Here is a 20,452-nt window from a genome sequence, read left to right on the forward strand (position 1 = left end):
CAGCTAAGAGACCCACATAGAAGACCCCCCCCCCCCCCCCTTCAAAATGTGTAATCTAAGCAAGCGTATAGTCATGTTATGTAAGAAGGACAAGCCCTGTGGAGTAGGGGGGGGGGGGGGGGGGTTGTTAGATATTGATGGTCTATTCTTCCTTAGGATAGATCATCAATAGGAGATCAGTGGGGGTCCACACATCTGTTTGAAAAGGCCGTGAAAACTGCAGCCTCTAACATGAAAAACCCCTTTAAAGAGGACCTTTCATGGGCCCACACATTATGAAATAAGTTGCAGGTTAGTAGGGCATAGAGCAGGGATCTAAGAGCGCTTACTATTTTTTTTTCTGGGCGCCGCTTCGTTTGCCCGCTGTGCCCCTGTTGAATTCTCCCGCCTGTTATGCTAATGAATATCATCTGTACAGGGAGGAGGAGATGGCCCTGTTTCTCAATGGGCGTCTCTTTCTCCCTGGCTTTAGAGCGGTCCAATCACAGCGGGAGAAAAAAAAAAAAGCTCACCTTCTCCCTGTCTGTGACGCTTTCCTTTGTGATTGGACCGAGCTACAGCCAGGGAGAAGAAGTTTTTTTACTTATCTATCGCCATCCAGTAATCCAAAATATCTGATAATCCACCACCCATCAGTTAACATTGATACCTGTGTTTTTAGCAGGAAGTATATCTACACGCTGATAACTTGATTTGCCACGGTGCTTAATAATCTTGTGTGACACAGTGAGAGGTTCGGTCTGGGAAAACAGGTATTTTCCTCCCAGCATGTGCTGCTGGGCTGATATACAACCAGGTGAGATCACATACAGGACCGGATTTTAAGTGCCGATCCGGGTTTTGGCAGCACCTGGCTGTCCTTAAATAGGCAGCTGGGCTCAGAAGCGAGGTCTCTGTGTTGGGATCTGGGAGCCTTGTGTCTGGATGAAGGCTTGCTACCTGTTTGACGTGAAAACAGGTTGGTGCTGCTATGATCAAGGACTCTTTGAGGCAGAATTGCCGCATGGTGTGAATTACCACCAACACCGCAAGGTGACTTTTTGCTTGTTTATGACTGCTTGTGTTGTCACTTGCCTAAAGTGTGAATAAAACACCTGAACTTTTTGATCCAAAGAACTTGTTGTTGCCTCTATACTGCGTCCGCTAATCCTGTCTACCAGAGGGAAACCCCACACTTGTTAGACATCATTGAAAATTCCCAGTTTGTGGTCACAGATATCTCTGCCTACATGCAGAGCCAGTGTTGGAAATAGACCATGTGAGATCAAAGACCAGATGTGAGATTTTTTTATTTTTTATTCAGGTTTCCTTGACCCTCATATTCCCCTCAATTTTGTTAATCTACAACACTGTTTGCAACCTATGGCTCTCCATCTGTAGTAAAACTACAACCCCCAGCATCCTTTGCTTTTGTTTGCTCTTTCACTGACCATAATTGGACCGTATGGCATAACACCACACTCACCGTTTTAGAGACTAAAAAAGATCTCCCCCTACCCCTGAGATACTGCCACTTTCATCCAGTGGGCCATGTCTGGAACCGCAGGTCGACCCCATTCAAGTGAATACTGCAGTACCAATCACAGCCCATTGGGCACGATTGATGCGGAGAGAAAAAAGCATAGCCTGTTTTCTAATCTCTCCCTTTAATACATCTGGGTCTCCTGTCTTCCACTTGCCAGGCAGTCTATGTGTTGCCATGTATGCAGCCCAGGTGCCACGTTACCGATAAGTGCCATGTTTAGATGCTGTTCACATGATGCATGATGGAAGGCCGGGACGTATAACACTCTTTTGGCCTCCACCTAGCATTGAAAGGCTATGGACATGTTTGGCATGTACGCTAGCAGACACTGAGCACAGAGGAAAAACCTGATGGGAACAAAGCCTTATGTCTTGGATTTTTCCTGTGTGGAAATTACCTTATTAGTGCCAAAGATAACAGAAGTACGTAAGGTCTTCACTATGGATCTCAGGGGGTCAGACGTCAGAGGTTGCTTGGTGGATTGGGTTTTGGAGCAGTCTCCTCATAGAAAATGCAGCAGTTACATCACATTCAGTAGACTTATGTCACTAATGCAAAGTAGTTGTATAGAAGTTGTCCCTACAGGTAAGTGCAAGTCGGTAATTACTCTTAGGAGCGGTGTGAGGTTTTTGGGATGGGTGGGAACATGTATAATGGAGCGCAGGGAGCACTGATGTCATTTACACATTTATTGCTCCTAGGCATTTGTCACAAAATCAGCCTGTACTCATTAGATTTGTATATTCCAGGCCCACTGATTTCCGCAGGTTCAGCCACTATCTAATGTGTATGGTGGCCTTCCCCCAATGGCTGAGGTGTCTAGCAGTGGCATTTCTCCCCTCTACTACATATTTAAAAGGGTAACTGTCATGTTTTCATCAGAAAAATCAATTTTAGCATATGTCACTGCTGCAGCAGCATTATGCATAAAGCAATCTTTAGTTTCTTCACATACCACTGTTTTCCTTGAGTTTTTCCCTTAGTTACGGCTGTTTAAACATTTTACAATATGAGGACCCTCTCAAGATGGCTCCTCTGCCAGTTCTCTGAGGCCAAAACTGCTTTCCCTCACTTCCCATACACACTTGCTGTAGCCAGCAGCTCCCTGCCAGCCAATCAGATTAGATTACTGAGACACGCCTCCTCACTCTGAAGCCTAATGCAGGCATGCAGTGTGAAGGACCGCCCCTCTGTCTTCCTAGCCGGAGACAGATGAGCCATAGCAACTGTCTTTTAAGGGAGCAGTGGAAAGGAACAGGAGACATTAATGAAAGCTGTTATTATAAGGTAATTACAGATCTTTTGACCATCATTGATAGACTAACTCAGGTATACATGCCTAGCTCTAATAAACTAGCGAATAAAATAAAAATATGACCGTTACACTTTAAGTATATATATGCATGCTTGGCTGAGTCGATCGGCGCTCGTTGCAGTAATTGGTAGTGATATGATTGAGGGAAGTTTGAGGGATTGTTCCCTCAAACTTCTCCCACAGAGTTATAGGCAGCCTGTGGAGATAAGCGGTGTCTGAATTGGCTGGTAACTGCTTATCTCCTTCGTATTATTTAAAAATAAATTGTGTTAATGGGGAATCAGAGGTGACAATTCTGCTAACAGTGAATTGATGTCTATAGCGATTTTTTATTTTTTTATTTTATGCAAATGACACCTGAAATTATCAGAAAAATTTGTAATAAACCCATAAGGCTACTTTCACATCTGGCAGAGGATCTCAAAACCTGAATTAAACGGATCCGTTTTTCCCCCGTTCATTGACGGTGGGGACAAAACTGATCAGGCTGCATCAGTGCAGTTCAGTTGTGTTTTGGGGTATCCGGAGCAAATCTCCTCCAACTGAGGCCACAGATCCCTTGATATAGGTCGTTATCCGACCGAAACGTTGGGATTATTCTCATGGCCTGTTACATTGATATATATTCCGGATAAAACGAAACACAAAATGATGTAAAATTGCACGTTATGTATTAAAGCATCACTTGAAAAGAACTTCTGGTGTGCCATAGATTTCTCCATTGAAATAGACCAAACTGAACAAACCTGATCAGGCATGAAAATTTATGTAGGTCAATGGTGCAGGATCCGTTTTTTTCATTACAGAAAAAAAGCAGATCAGGCGCCCATTTTTGCTGGATCAGGCAGGGTTCAGCAAAACGCTTCCATTACTGATAATACAACCATCTGCATCCGTTATAAACAGATCCGGTTGTATTATCTTTAACATTGCCAAGACAGATCCGTCATGAACTCCATTGAAAGTAAATGGGAGACGGATCAGTTTTCTGTTGTGTCAGAGAAAACTGATCCGTTCCCATTGACTTGCATTGTGGGTCATGACTGATCCGTTTTGCTCCGTATCCCACAACGGAAAGAAAACCGCAGCTTGCTCTCCGGTATGGGAACGCAACCAAATGTTCATTTACGTTTTGTCCCCATTGACAATGAATGGAGACAAAACAGAAGTGTTTTTTCCGGTATTGAGACCCTATGACGGATCTTAATAGCGGAAAATAGAAACGCTAGTGTGAAAGTAGCCAATGATTTTCATGCCTAATCAGGTTTGTTCAGGTTTGATTTAACACAACCGGATCTGGCCTAAATGGAGCCGTCAGGATGTATTAAATGAAGCAGATCCTTTTAATTCAGGTTTTGAGATCCTCTGCCGGATCTCAAAACCTGAATTAACCCCCTAGTGACTACCCATACATGTTTTTACAGCGGTCACTAAGGGGCCTTGGGCTGGAGCGCCAGTTCTGCTCAAGTTAGCGCTTAAATCAAGCGCTGGAGCTCCGTGCCCACAGCTACCAGAGGCCGTGACAAGCGGTCTCTGATCACGTTATCGCCGTGATACAGTGTGTCACGGCGATCACCGAAAATGCCGGCAGCGGAGCTTACATAAGAGGGAGAAAGTCTCCAGTTCTAGGATTGGGTTCCCCAGCTTCCTCTTGAGAGGAGAGAGAGTTTTGAATTATGCCCCGATCGGGTCCCCCAGCAATATGGCCCCCAAACATTTTAATAACCATCAGGGACCAATAGTAATGGTCCCTGATCATGTGGTCTCCATGATAAACCTATCTATTAGTTTTACTAACACAGCCAGGACATGGGCTGTGCTTCTCTCTCCCCTCAGTGCAGTTCTGTGAGGAGAGAGAGAGAGATCAGACGTCTGTCCTGGCTGTGCGATTTACTGTGGGGAAAAAATGAAAAATCTATTTATAAACTGTCCGTCCGTAACTGGCGGGTAGTGGGCGTCCGTCACTAAGCGTCTGTTACAGTCGGTCAGTGGGTGTCCGACATTAGGCGTCTATTAGGGACGGTCAGTTACCTCCTTTCATTAGGGACCGTGTGTCCATCTGTCACTGGCGGTCAGAGGCCATCTGTCACTGTCCATCTCTTAGTCGGTCAGTGAGCATCTGTTGGGGTCCGTCCATAATTGTCGGTCAGTGGACGCACTGCTACTAGCGAACATTTACATTAAATTTTTAGGTTGGGATATATATAATATTTTTTTTTTTCTTTCTGAGCTTTTTAGTAAAAAATTAAATGGCTCACAAATTATATAGTGCAGAGCAGGCATATGAATTTCTATGCTCTGAAAACGCAGAATCCGACACCGCTTCAGAGGTGGAAATATTTTCCGATAGCGGGGACTCTAGTTCTGCTTCCATGTACCTGCACAGTCTGACAATGGTAGCACTGATTGGATAGAGTGAGTCTGTGCAGGTACCCCCCCCCAACTGGTTACCTTTCCTCTGTACCCTTACTGCAGACTGCTAGCATATCATTCATAACTTCTAGTAGAAATAATAAAGGAATGGTGCAACATACAGACATAAGAGTAGATGCTCCAGAATTGTTATTACATGGGGAATGCATGAAGCTATAAAAACAGGAATGTCAGGAGTGGTGAAAGGTTCGCCAAACAGGCTTGGTCACTAAGGGGTTAAAAACGTAGTAGTCTAAGCGTGGCTGCAAGGAACAAGCCAATCGGAAACTTGGCCAATATCCTTCTGTTTGCCTTGAGCAAGAACATTTCTCTTCCCTGTTTTTTTTTTTATTTATTTTTTATTCTAAGCCACATCATGATGTTGCTGCTCCAGTGCTCATGTTACTGCTGCATAATATTCATCAATAATTGAACATGCTGCCATATTGTCGTGCGCTGTGATCTCAGGAACCACGGCCAATAGGAAGTGAGGCGGGTATGTAGATTCCAGATTGGCACACACGTTAATTTAGTAAATTATGACACACACCTTTTGAAATGCCAGAAATGTTTTGCAGCTGGTGGGCAATAATGGGTGCAGTTTTACTCTCGTACTTTTCTCTTTTTTCATATTATAATTTTTTTTTTTTTACATAATTAGCTAAATTAATGGTTTGGTTTCTGCATCTCTGATGTAGGCCTGGGTGTCTCCATGGTAACAGACAACAAGCACACCCAGTGTAGTCTGCTCCTGCAGACATACTCTCTCCTATGTGTTCTCTGCTTCTTGCAACTCTACCAAATGTATGTTGAGAAGAAGTCGATAAAAGATGGAAGGTAGAGTGACTGCAGCAGTGAGGAACAGAAGTATTTGAACACCCTGCGATTTTGCAAGTTCTCCCACTTAGAAATCATGGAGGGGTCTGAAATTCACATTGTAGGTGCATTTACACTCTGAGAGACAGAAAAAAAAAATTCCGGAAATCACATTGTATGATTTTTAAAGGAATTTATTTGTCTTGCACCGCTGAACATACGTATTTGAACACCTGAGAATATCAGTGTATTTGGTACAGAAGCCTTTGTTTGCAATTACAGAGGTCAAACGTTTCCTGTAGTTCTTGACCAGGTTTGCACACACTGCAACAGAGATTTTGGCCCACTCCTCCACACAGATCTCCTCTAGATCTGTCAGGTTTTGGGGCTGTCGCTGAGCAACACAGAGTTTCAGCTCCCTCCAAAGATGTTCTATTGGATTTAGGTCTGGAGACTGGCTAGGCCACTCCAGAACCTTGATATGCTTCTGACGGAGCCACTCCTTGGTTATCCTGGCTGTGTGCTTCGGGTCGTTGTCATGTTGGAAGACCCAGCCACGACCCATCTTCAATGCTCTGACTGAGGGAAGGAGGTTGTTGCTCAAAATGTCATAGTAAATGGCCCCATTCATCCTCTCCTTAATACAGTGCAGTCGTCCTGTCCTCTTCACAGAAAAGCACCCCCAAAGTATGATGTTACCACCCCCATGCTTCACAGTAGGGATGGTGTTCTTGGGATGCAACTCATCATTCTTTTTCCTCCAAACACGACGAGTGAAGTTTAGACCAAAAAGTTCTACTTTGGTCTCATCTGACCACATGACTTTCTCCCATGCCTCCTCTGGATCATCCAGCTGGTCATTGGCAAACTTCAGATGGGCCTGGACATGTGATGACTTGAGCAGGGGAACCTTCCGTGCAGTGCATGATTTGAAACCATGACAGCGTAGTGTTCTACCGACAGTAACCTTTAAAACTGTGGTCCCAGCTCTCTTCATGTCATTGACCAGTTCCTCCCTTGTAGTTCTGGGCTGATTCCTAACCTTTCTTATCATCAGTGATACCCCATGAGGTGAGATCTTGTATGGAGCCCCAGTCCGAGGGAGACTGACAGTCGTCTTTAGCCTTTTCCATTTTCTAACAATTGCTCCAACAGTTGATCTATTTTCACCAAGCTGCTTGGCAATTGCCCCGTAGCCCTTTCCAGCCTTGTGGAGGTCCATAATTTTGTCTCTGGTGTCTTTTGACAGCTCTTTGGTCTTGCCCATGGTAGTAGTTGGCGTCTGACTGACTGTGGGATGGACCAGTGTCTTTAAAGAGCTCAGACAGGTGCTACTAAGTTAGATTAATGAGTGGAGTAGAGGTGAACTTTTTAAAGGCACAGTAACAGGTATTTGAGAGCCAGAATGCTGTTTCTCAGGTGTTCAAATACTTTATGTTCAGCAGTGCAAGACAAATAAATTCTTTAAAAATCATACAATGTGATTTCCTGAATTATATATATTTTTTTTCATTTCTGTCTCTGAGTGGGAATACACCTACAATGTGAATTTCAGACCCCTCCATGATTTCTAAGTGAGAGAACTTGCAAAAATGTAAGGTGTTCAAATACTTCTGTTCCTCACTGTAGGTACTGTGTCTCCGCTCCATTCACTTTCTGATCAGGAGTGGCTCAGTGCAAAAGAAGAATCTGTCATTTTGCTTCTTGTATGACTGGAATAAATCACATAATGCAACAGGACAACAGTTGGTTTATCAAATGGGGCGATTTAGATAAGGCTACTTTCACACTGGCGTTTCTGGGTCCGCTTGTGAAATCCGTTTCAGGGCTCTCACAAGCGGTCCAAAACGGATCAGTTCAGCCCCAATGCATTCTGAATGGATAAGGATCAGTTTAGAATGCATCAGTTTGGCTCCGTTCCGCTCTGGAGGCGGACGCTCTGCAGCGTTTGGTGTCCGTCTGACAAAACTGAGCCAAACAGATCCGTCCTGACACACAATGTAAGTCAATGGGGACGGATCCGTTTTCATTGACACACTATGGTGCATTTGAAAACGGATCTGTCCCCCATTGACTTTCAATGTAAGTCAGGACGGATCCGTTTTGACTTAGACTTTTTTTTGAATGAATAATGCAAACTGATCCGTTCTGAACGGATACAAACGTTTGCATTATCGGTGCGGATCAGTCTGTGCAAATACCAGATGGATCCGCACTGAACGCAGGTGTGAAAGTAGCCTAAGAGGCTTAGTCAGTCTCTAAAAGTGCTGAAGATGGGATGGGTCCTTACAGGACATAGCTTGCCGTCTTTCCATACAACCCGTAACTTTATGGCATGTAACCCCTGCAGTAGATACCTCTGAATGACTGTGATTTTCTTCCATTTTTTTGCAGGTTTTAAGACGACGGACATTAGCAAACGCTGTAGTGACATCACCCAATGGAAAAATCCCTTAGTGAATTAGAGGGCAGCGTCGCAGGGGAGTCCAACCGTGATCTGCTGCCTGAACCCACCTCCCGCCCCACTTGGGGCAGTAAAGTGCAGTATATCCTTGCCCAGGTTGGCTTCTCTGTCGGTCTTGGAAATGTCTGGCGGTTTCCTTACCTGTGTCACCAGAATGGAGGAGGTGAGGTTGTTTGTAAAATCATAGTAAACTGAGCAGAAAGTTTTATGTTTAATCGTCCATACACGAGGAAGATAAGTGTTGTTGTTTTGTTTTTTTGGATTGATGCCTACCTTTCCTACAAACATGCTTGGCTTAGCCGAATGTTCATGTTTATTTCACTGGGGAAGAAGTCTGATCTGCTAAATAGTAGACGTGTGGATATGGCTTATTTCTAGGTGTACACTCCTTTTATTGACTTGCAGTATCTGATCTCCCCTCTAAAAAATGAATTTCCAGTGCCATGTGCTGCGCTCTTCGCCTGGATGAGTAAATATGAAGGAGTGTGCCACGTGTAGCATTCACTTCCAGGTTTATTACAGTTCACTTACACAATTCTAATTGCACTTTATGAATCTGAATCCAGGGAAGCCATCTTTTCAAGTTTATATTGGGAAAAACTCAAGGAATAGGACATGCTGAGGTCTGAAGAAAAAATACATGTCCTAATATGTGGCTTTCAATGTCAGGGCTCATCCAGACAGCCGTACAGTATGAATATGAATGTCAGGGCTTATTCAGACAGCCGTATAGTATGAATGAGTCCGCATCCGTTCTGCAATTTTGCGGAACGGGTGCGGACTCCTTCATTTCTATGGGGCCGCAAAAGATGCGAACAGCTCCCTGTGTGCTGTCCGCATCAGTGGTTCCGTTCTGCGGCTCCGTAGAAAAGATAGAGCGTGTCCTATTCTTGTCCGCAAAAGGAATAGGCATGTTCTATTATGGTGGCTGCAATGTGCGGTCAGCAAATTGCGGAACGCTCAAGGCCGGTATCCGTGTTTTGCGGATCCGCAAAACACTACGGTCTTCTGAATGCGCCCTCATTGTGTGAATAGTTTGCATCCCGTGACATCTCTGAACTGAACACCATTATACCTCATCTATCACTGTGGCCATTTAAGCTACCCGGTAATCCACAGATACCCCCTGGTAGATGCATAGATGTACATAGTGGTCCTTAGTAGTTAGGATTTGTTTTAGTCCCTCATATGGGGACAGACACAACTATATAGGACGTTGTCTTGGATGACCAGGGTCATATAGTAGAAGCAATAAATACAGCATGGCAGCTCACAATCCTGGCTGTGTCGTCTGCCATCACTTTTAGGGTCCATTCGCACAACCGTATGTATTTTGCAGTCAACAAATAATACAGATGACATCTGTTTTTGTTTTGTTTTTTGTGTTTCCATTGTAACAATGCCTATTCGTATCTGCAAAACGGACAAGAATGGGACATGTTCTATCTTTTTTGCGGAACAGAAATTCGGATGCGGGCATCACCCGGTGTGCTGTTTACATTGAGATTTATGGGCCGCTTCCAATCCGCAAAGAATGTGGACAGAAATACTGTCGTGTGAATGAAGGCCTTAAACTTCTGGCCACTCAGGTTGAGAAAATAATAGCCAGAGAAGTAATTGGTGCTCTGAAATTGAGATTTAATTGAGATTTGATGAGAGTCAAATTTGGTAAGGCATGGCTAAATTCACCAAGGTTGGCATCATACAGTACAAACACTGGTAATGGTATACAAAATATTGTTTAGGGGCAGGCACAGACAGAGATAAGTATTATGTTGAGGGTAAGCCTGATGTAACACATAGCTATGTGACAGATAAATGTAACTGTGTTAGGCTACTTTCACACTTGCGGCAGAGTTATCCGGCAAGCAGTTCCGTCGCCGGAACTGCCTGCCGGATCCGTCAAAACGTATGCCAACTGATGGCATTGGTAAGACTGATCAGGATCCTGATCCATCTTACAAATGCATTGAAATGCCGGATCCGTCTTTCCGGTGTCATCCGGAAAAACTGAGCCGGCATTTATTTATTTTATTTTTTTTTTCCGGTCTGCGCAGACCGGAAGGACGAATCCGGCATTGCGGTATTTTGAATGCCGATCCGGCACTAATACATTCCTATGGAAAAAAATGCCGGATCTGGCATTCAGGCAAGTGTTCCGGAATTCTGGACGGAGAAAAAACCGCAGCATGCTGCGGTATTATCTCCGTCCTGAACAGTCAAAAAGACTGAACTGAAGACATCCTGAACGGATTGCTCTCCATTCAGAATGCATTAGGATAAAACTGATCAGTTCTTTTCCGGTATTGAGCCCCTAGGACGGAACTCTATGCTGGAAAAGACTAACGCTAGTGTGAAAGTACCCTAATGGCGCACGTGGTTAAAACTGGAAAAAGCTGAATAAAATTGTATAATAAAAAAAAAACTTTTGATTAGAGAAGTAGGAGTGCATTACTGGAAATCAGTGATGGCCAGTTCGCAGTGTTCGCCAGCGAACACATGCAGGCTCCCATCTTGACTCACAAGTCCGGTGATGCACAGGTAAGTCCTTAGGGAGCCGGGCTGAAACAAATGCGGTCACCGGGAGCAGGCAGTTCCGAGAACAGCCCGATGAAGGCCCCCGGCTGCTGTTCTCGGAACTGCCTGCTCCTGGTGACCGCATTTGATTTCAGACCGGCTCGCGGCACAGGTAAGGGCTTACCTGTGCATCACCGGACTTGTGAGTCAAGATGGCAGCCCGCATGTGTTCGTTGGCGAACACTGCGAACTGGCCATCACTGCTGGAAATGCCCTTTAAACTCTGGGATTTTTATATTGATGTCATATCCTTTGCTTAGGTCATCAATATCCGATCGGGTGGCGTCCAGCTCCTATTACCCCTGCCGATCAGCTGTTCTGCAGTAGATCTGGCGCTAGAACTTCACTGTGTAGTGGACACAGCTAACTACTGCAGCTCTGCTCCCATTGAAGAGAGTGCTGCAGCCATCCATGGCGTCAATCTGATATTGATGACTTAGGGCTCATGCACACAAACATATTTTCTTTCCATGTCCGTCCTGGTTTTTTTGCGGACCGTATGCAGAACCATTCACTCCAATGGGTCCGCAAAAAAAACTGAAGTTACTCCGTGTGCATTCCGTTTTTGTATGTCCGTATTTCCGTTCCGCAAAAAAATAGAACATGTCCTATTAGGCCTCTTGAACACGACCGTATTTTTTTCTGTTTCCATTCCTTTTTTTTGTGTTCCGTTTGCGGTCCGTATGCGGAACCATTTACTTCAATGGTTCTGCAAAAACAACGGAAGGTACTCCGTATGCATTCCGTTTCCGTATTTCCGTTCTGTTCAAAGATAGAACATGTCCTATTATTGCCCGCAAATCATGTTCCGTGTCTCCATTCAAGTCAATAGTTCCGCAAAAAACCCGAAATGCATACTGAATGCATCCGTATGTCTTCTGTATCCGTTCCGTTTTTGCGGAACCATCTATTAAAAACTTTATGCCCAGCCTAATTTTTTTATGTACTTGCTGTTTAAACATTATTGTATGCTTCCGTTTCCGATCCGCAAAAAACGGATCACAAACGGAAACCAAATGGAAAAACAGAACGTAAACACTACTGAAACTGAAAAACTGATCCGTTTAAAATGGACCGCAAAACCATGCGGTCGTGTGCAAGAGGCCTTAATGTCCACATTACGGACAGAGATAGTACTGTTCTATGAAGGGGCATCTGTTCTGTTCTGCAAAATACGGAATGCACACGGACGTCATCCGTATTTTTTGCGGATAAGTTTTTTGCGGACCGCAAAATACATATGGTCGTGTGCATGAGCCCTTATCCTGATAGGCCATCACTCAAAAAATTGCATAGAACCCACCCTCCCCTTAAGTTATACAAATTGTCTTCCAGGCTCATTAGGGGGATCATTCCTGGTACAGTACTGCCACCTAGTGGTTCATTTAAATAAATGCAGTCTTAATTTCATGTGTACAAAATGTATTGCCTGATGTAATGTTGTCAGTAATTCTCTTTGTAGACTCAGATAAACTATATGCTGCGGTTATATATAATCTGCAAAAATTACTAGGAATTTATGAGGCCCTGCAGCTCTGATCACCTCTGTCCTTGTACAGGGTAACCATTACGGATCATTTGACGGTCTATATCAGGGATGCTCAACCTGCAGCCTTTCAGCTGTTGAAAAACTACAACTCCCAACATGCTCTGATAGCTATAGGCTGTCCAGGCACACTTGGAGTTGTAGTTTTGCAACAGCTGGAGGCCCGCAGGTTGGGCATCCCCGGTCTATTTGATATGTTGCAGAATATAAGTGATGACGTTCCACATCATGCTGGTTTGTTCTTTGTCCTGAAGGTGCCTTCTTGTTACTGTACTTTCTGTTACTTCTCATCATCGGGATCCCCCTGTTCTTCTTGGAACTGGCTGCGGGGCAGAGTATTCGTCAGGGAAGCATTGGGGTCTGGAAACACATCAGCCCACGATTAGCTGGGATTGGCTTTGCTAGTTGTCTGGTAAGTCGGCCACAGAAATATCAGACACTAAAGCTGGACAATGAGATAATGATTATCGCTAATGATCCAAACTACTTTTGATCACTTATGATCAGTCACAACACAGAGGGTTGACGTTTTTTAGGTTGTTTGCTATTATCATATTGTTTCCTTTACCGATTTCACAGAAAATGACTATATATGTAGAGCAGTGTAATACACTGTATCTTGAATTCATTTCTTTGGAAATATATATATATGAGAGAGAGAAATATTTCTCAATGACCATATCTTTAAATCAAGATTTTGGCTCTCTTTTGCTCCCCTTCCTTTTACCTTGTGCTTCATGCTTTTGTTAGCCAGCCAGTGGGAAAAGCGTTACTTTATTGACTCCCTATTGTCACATGGCCCCTACAACAAAAGACAATATTAGGGTGCATTCACACATTGCTGCAGAAAACCACACTAAAAAGGGTATTCCGGTTACAAAAAGTTATTCCATATGCCCAGGATAGGGGCTAACTACCACTGAGACCCCCACCAATCATTTTTGCCAAAATAAAAATTATAATAAATTAAAGATTAAGGACACCTTTGGGGGTATTCTTTTACTGAAATATGTGTATTTTGGACTCAGAATTATTTTTGCATTTGGGTTTTTACTGAAAATGTTCAACCATTTCATATCACTTCTGCAGCTTCTGTGTATCACAGTACATGGCAAGTTGCAGAAAGCCATTCAGAGAGCTCATCTAGTAGCTGAGTCACTCTCTCTCCTCCTGAGTGATTATCTAATCATAATTATTGGACCAAATCCTAACCCTCCCACACAGTATTAATTTGCCCCAATACAGTAGTCATTAATATTGTCCTCTTTGTGCCAATGAAAATACCAATGATCTAAATCCTGAACCTCACCTCTGTTACCACGACAAGCAGCTTGGTCCGTCTCCAGTCTCTGCTGTCTGTACCCCTTCCCCCTGACTTTGGCCGCAGTCGCGCCCCCTACAGCTGAGATAATTTTTAAGTAATTGAAGAGCAGTAAGTAGATGCCTCTTTCTCTCCTTAGGTGTGTTCCTTTGTGGCTCTTTACTATAATGTCATTATTGGATGGAGTCTGTTCTACATGTTCAATTCTTTCCAGTACCCGCTGCCATGGGAAAACTGCCCCACCCTGGTCAACCAGACACAAAATGGTGAGTAGTGTAGAGAGGATGTATTTATCTTGTGCGAGGAATCGCACAGCTTTCTGTTAAGCTATTCCATAGAAGTAAATGGAAATGTTGATATAATTGTGTCAAATTCTTGTGAGGCTCCCTATGCACATTCTGGAGCTGTTCCTCCCAACCTTCTCATGCACAATCTGTTTGGCCCGAGTGTGCATGTGTTCTCACCGGGGAAAGGGAATAAGTCATTGCCAGACTCTGAAATTGGCAAGTTCATGCAGCATTAAAGGGCATGAAACTGGCTGACCTGTTACGTGTGCACTTGGCAGCTGAAGGCAGCTGTGTTGGTCCCATGTTCATATGTGCCCGCATTGCTGAGAATGCAATGCAATTTAATATATGTAAATGAGCCTGTAGGAGCAATGGGGGCGTTGCTGTTACACCTACACCAATTTGATTGATTGACAGGGCCAGGCAGTGTGAAAGTCATCACACCTGGCCTTGCCAAAGTGGAGACAGTTGCAGAGAGAGCAGAGACTCTAGGTGAAACGGCAATGCCCCCATTGCTCCTAGAGGCTCAGTTGCATATATTAAAACATAATTTTTCTCAGCAATGCGGACACATATGGACATGGGACCAACACAGATGTCTTCAGCTGCCAAGCGCACATGTAGCAGGTCAGCCGGTGTCATAGGTACAAATCTGCTGACAGGTTCCCTTTAATATGTATGGCCAAGAGTTAAAATAAGTTCATGGTTAAAACTTTTTTTTTTTTTTTTTTTTTTGGACTGCAATGACAACTTTTGTTGTCATTGAACTTGGCAGAGGTCTTTATTCATACAGGGAAGACTGATTTTCACTGTCTAAACCCTGTATAAGGCTCCATTCACACATCCGCAATTCCATTCCGCATTTTGCGGAACAGAATTGCGGACCCATACATTTCTATGGGGCTGCACGACGTGCAGCCCCGATCGGAATTGCGGACCCGCACTTCCGGGTCCGCAATTCCAAGCCTGAAAAAAATAGAACATGTCCTATTCTTGTCCGCAATAGCTGACAAGAATAGGCATATTCTCTTAGTGCCGGCAATGTGCGGTCCGCAAAATGCGGAACTCACATTGCCGCTGTCCGTGTTTTGCGGATGTGTGAATGGACCATAAGACAGGCAGATCAGCAAGCCATTGTCTGGAGGGAAGCGTTCCCTCCCGGCAATCGCCTGCTTGCTAGCAGAGGAGACCGCTGTACATGCAGAGATCTCTTCCGCAGCATGGGGAGGAGAGATCGTTATGCCATCTCTTGCCCCCATACTGTCTAGTGGTTTGCCGGTGGCAGATCGCTATTAGACAGCACGTTCTGCTGCTGGCAAGCGCCGAATCGGCGGCAGTATTGCACTGCAAGATGATCACTAACTAGCGTTCATACAAATGCCCGTTAGCGATTATCGGCCAGTGTAATATAGTTTTAAAGCTCTGTTCACACTGGTTCTGTTCCATCAGCTTTTTGTTTGCATTTGATGGACAGAAAACACCCAAAAACGTAATCCATTAAAGGTCAATGGGATCTGTTACATAATCCATTATATGAATCGTAGATTCTGATTTCAGGATCTGCCGGATCCACGTGAGCCCAGTGCATGTGGCTGGACACCACAAAGCCAGTTGATCTACTGATAAATAGTGATAGGTTTGTGATCACCCCTTTCCTGGTCACTTTCACCTCCATTCCCAGAGTTGTGGGTAGTGGTGAATTCCCTTTACTCTCTGCACTTAAGGTATTAATCTTCTGCATATGTTTGTATCCCTCGTAGAAGCAGAGTGTGCCAAGAGTTCACCCACTACATACTTCTGGTACAGAAAGGCCCTGAAGATCACTGACTCCATTGGGCCCTCGGAGATGAACTGGCCAATGACCGGATGCCTGGTCCTCGCCTGGGTTCTGGTGTGTGGAGGAATGTTCAAAGGAATCAAGTCTTCTGGGAAAGTAAGATCATACATTAGTTGATTCTGATTTTCCCACAAATCTGCCCTGTCAACTGTCGGTGAATATGGAACATAATAGAAGGTCTATCATTTCTTCACAGTCACAGAAAAACCTCCATTAAAGTATAACCTTTATGGTAATCATTGTGTGAAAACCAAATCTTGATGAAGGCAGGACGGGATGTTATTAGGAATGAACTGTCAATAGGAGAGATCCCGTATCGGGGACCCACCTAGTATACCCCAGGGGGTCCCTAAAACAGTGGCAGAGACCACCACACCGTTAGAGAAAAAGCATCTTATACAGGGAGAGATGTCAGGGAGGCATCATATGATAAATACTCCAATACAAAGCCATGCCCAATGACACAGATTATTGTATTAATGGTCAAATTGAATAGGACACTTGCATTACGGAATAAGTTGTGCCAAATCGGAAGTCCTAACACATTTCCCTCACTGGACATAGTCTAGAAAAGAATCTGTGGGTAGATATGACCTCCCCACCCCAAGCACCAACACCAATGTAAATGCACAAGACCATGGAGGGCACTTTAATTTGCCGGTGTACCACGCAGTAACAGGCCAGGTACACAACGTGTACATACTGCTGGGGGCCACCATTGATACAAAGCATCTGACCCCAAACAATAGAGTACGTTCTGTCAGAAGATTATGGCAGGAGCAGCTGCTATGGCACCAAGCATTGATAAAATGTATCCTTAAATGTTCACCATAAGTGCCTGTGACAGTCTGGGCATCACTAATGTCCCCTAAGGGTAGATATGTCCGTGCCTATCTATTTTGATGTCAAGGCCATATAGCCTATTCCTGCTTGTCCGATACCAACATAGGAAGCCCCCCCCACCTCTCTCTTTGTATGACTCGTATACAACAGAGAGCACTGTGACTGGTGTGTAATAGTGAGGTGTCGGGGATGATTTGAAAAACCAATTTCCATGCAGGGTACTGTACATTACTTATTTTCAGTGCAAAATCTGCTGTTTTAGTAACTGCTTGCATTCACCATTCGCCTATTCTTAGCACTCTGTGTTCTGTCATTCTTCTATTATTCCCACCAGAAATTAATGAATGAATTGCCACCAGTCCTCCGTAACGGGCCAACTGGTTTTCACCAGTTGGGGGTGTGTCCCTGCACTGGCAGCACTGATTGGATAATGTCAGACTATGCAGGCACACACCCCCAACTAGTAAAACTTCAATGGACCTTTATTGCAAACACCAGTTAGTAGTTACTGAAACAGACATTTCAGGACAGGTGACAAGTCCTCCTTAAAGTGGTTATCGAAGATAATTTAAAAAAAATCTCTGACATCCCCTATGGTATCTTAAAATAAGAGAGTTTTTTAAAACCCATTTCTTCAGCATCGGTCCGGTACTCCCACCACTGCTCGTCCGCAGTGGTGCCCTGATCACTCAGCGGACTACTGCTGAGCACAGTGATTGGCAGCAGAGTTGACGTGCCGTATGCTGCCGCTGTTGGTAAATGAACAGTGGTGGGAGCACCTGGCGCCACATAGAACAGCACTGGGGAAACTAATTTTAATTTTTTATTTAAACTTTTATTTCAAGACATTGTAAGGGTTGTCTGAGATTTTTAATTATCTCGAACAGCATCTTTATTCATTCAGAACGTTACATGGCAGCAGTTCTTTAACCTGCGCATGAAGAGGATGAACGTCCACCATAGACTTTTAGAGCCTATTGATGGCATGAATACCATCAATATGGGTCTGACGTCTGAAACCTCAAACCATGCCCCTTTTCTAACACTGCACCCCTCCAACAGAAGTGGCGCAGTGTCTGGGATATAGCTAGGAGACTGCTGGCCCTTTCATTCTAGCCATTGGTGGGGGTCCAGCAACCAGACCACCACTGATTAGGTACCAATGGCATATCCTAGTAAAAAAGCTTTCCTCCTAACACTAGTAAGCAAATCGGCATTTCAGAGAGAGCCTGTGATTTATTGCATATGGACCCAAATGCAATTTAAAAGGGCAAAATTCAGCATACCTTATTTCAGGAGGTACTACATCTCACCTACTATACACTGAATACAGGTAGCCTTTGCAGGCCACAGGTACAGCCAGCAGCTTCTAGATCTTATTCAGCTCTTGGCTTGGCGAGCTCAGTACACATAGTAATGAATGTAGATTATTTGCACTGATGAGTACTGCATTGCATATTTCAACTTGCCCTAATTGCGGCCTATTTCTATTTTCAGGTGATGTACTTTAGCTCCATTTTTCCCTATGTTGTCCTGTTCTGTTTTCTCATCCGTGGACTTCTACTGGACGGTGCTCTAGATGGGATCAAAATTATGTTTACACCAAAGGTACAATTCTGAGTATTAAAGGGGTTGTCTGGTGGATCCTCTACTAGGGAATTGTAAGAAGGGTCCTCTGTTCAACATCCTCATCTCATGGTTAGGCTACATTCACACGACCGTAGTGTTTTGCGGTCTGCAAATTGCGGATCCGCAAAACACTGATACCGGCTCGTGTGCGTTCCACAATTTGCAGACCGCACATGGCCACCACTATGATAGAAAAAGTTTATTCTTGTCCGCTTGTCATGCTCTATCTTTTTTGCTGGGCCGCGGAACAGAACTATGGATGCAGACAGCACACATTGTGCTGCCCGCATATTTTGCGGCCCCCTGGAAATAAATGGGTCCGCACCTGTTCTGCAAAATTGCGGAACGGATGCAGATTCATTCATACGGTCATGTGAATGAGCCCTTAGAGTGAGGAGGGGTTACAAAGAGCATCCACAGCTTTGGAGGACCTGTCTTCCATTACACAGATAACCCATTGATTTGAGTGGCCACTAGGAAATGCTTAAAAGGGTTATTTCATGAATAATATAAAAAATGAAAATCAGACATAACATAGTACATGGCAATGTTTTTCTAACAGTTAGAACCAGCCCTGTACCTCACATGGATCCAGAGATCTCCCCATTCATTGCTCCAATTTCTCTGCTAGATTTATTTCAAGCAGACCACTCAGGGCGTGTCCTTTCGTGGGGGCACGTCCTTTCTGCTGCAGCTCTCTGCCTGTAAGTGTTACAGTTTCTAACATTAGTTATTGCTGGTAGCAGTTAAAATGGAACTGAGCATGTGCGTCCACTTCAGCAAGGCAGACAGAGAGATAGGTGACGCTAAACAAATATATATTATTGAATAATTCAGTAGCTACATTTATTTCTTATCAAGCCATTTACTGATGTAAAAAAAGACAGAAAAAAATAGACCTATATATGTATTCGGAGTCCGTAACGACAGACTCTATAAAAATATCACGATCTACCCCGTTAAAAAATAAATAAATAAAAAAATATGCCAGAACAGCCATTTTTTAGTCACCTTGCCTCTCAGAAATCATATTATCAAGCGATCAAAAAGTTGGTTACCCGAAATGGTACCAATTGAAAACGCCATTTCATCCTGCAAAAAAACGAGCCGTCAAGACCATCACGAAAAAATGTAAAAAAAAATGGCTCTCAGAAAATGGAGACACTAAAAACATTTTTTTTTCAAAAATGCTTTAATTGTGTAAAAGTGGCAAAACTTTAAAAAAAAAAATTAATTAAAGGTTCATTCACTTCAGCGCTATTTTCTGTTGTTCTGCTCCATTAAAGGAGCAGAAGAACGGAAATATCAGAAGTACCGGATTCGGCACATTACTGACATGAACTGAAACCAACAGAGGCTCCAATGCAGATATGAACATACCCTAAAACTGGTATCTCTGTAACATAAAGTTAATGGGTGAGGTTTATCATTCCCTGTACGTCTGAAAAGTGGTGTTAAAAAGTTGCAGGTGCGACTTTTTAACTGTGACTTTTAAAATAATGGTCGCATCTCCCCTTTTTCTAAAAAGCAACATGGGAAGGGGGCATGGCCAGCAGTCACGACACATTTATGTTAATTTACGCCACTTTTCTGGCATAAGTGAAGCCAGACAGCTCTGAGCTGTCGTAGATATCTGGTTGGTCTCATGGACTGCAGGAAGATGCGTCTAATTTATAAAGAGGCCTGCACCTTGTCATAAATTAGGCGCATCCTCCGACATTTACAAAATGCCAAAATAAAGTAGACATATGGTAATTGTTAACCACCTCCGGACCGCCTAACGCAGGATTGCGTTCCGGAGGTGGCAGCGCTGCGCAGAGTCACGCATATACGCGTCATCTCGCGAGACGCGAGATTTCGCTCCAAGCCGGCCCGTGCAT

At 43.9% G+C, this 20,452-nt stretch overlaps 1 protein-coding gene across 2 annotated transcripts in view; it reads left to right on the forward strand.

The window, feature by feature from the left end:
• The window catches only part of LOC121002330 (sodium-dependent neutral amino acid transporter B(0)AT2-like), a 54,500-nt gene that overhangs the window by 14,283 nt on the left and 19,765 nt on the right, over positions 1-20,452 (forward strand). The window contains exons 2-6 of one of the 2 annotated variants that reach the window (XM_040433758.1): positions 8,463-8,695; positions 12,910-13,067; positions 14,116-14,242; positions 16,024-16,196; positions 18,441-18,551. In XM_040433758.1, the coding sequence (XP_040289692.1) occupies positions 8,509-8,695; positions 12,910-13,067; positions 14,116-14,242; positions 16,024-16,196; positions 18,441-18,551 (756 nt within the window). In that variant the 5' untranslated portion in view covers positions 8,463-8,508. Of the gene's footprint in view, positions 1-8,462; positions 8,696-12,909; positions 13,068-14,115; positions 14,243-16,019; positions 16,197-18,440; positions 18,552-20,452 lie in introns of both variants that reach the window. The other variant, XM_040433747.1, reaches the window with a different exon arrangement.

Source organism: Bufo bufo, chromosome 1 (assembly GCF_905171765.1).
Source record: "Bufo bufo chromosome 1, aBufBuf1.1, whole genome shotgun sequence".
Classification (NCBI taxonomy): domain Eukaryota; kingdom Metazoa; phylum Chordata; class Amphibia; order Anura; family Bufonidae; genus Bufo; species Bufo bufo.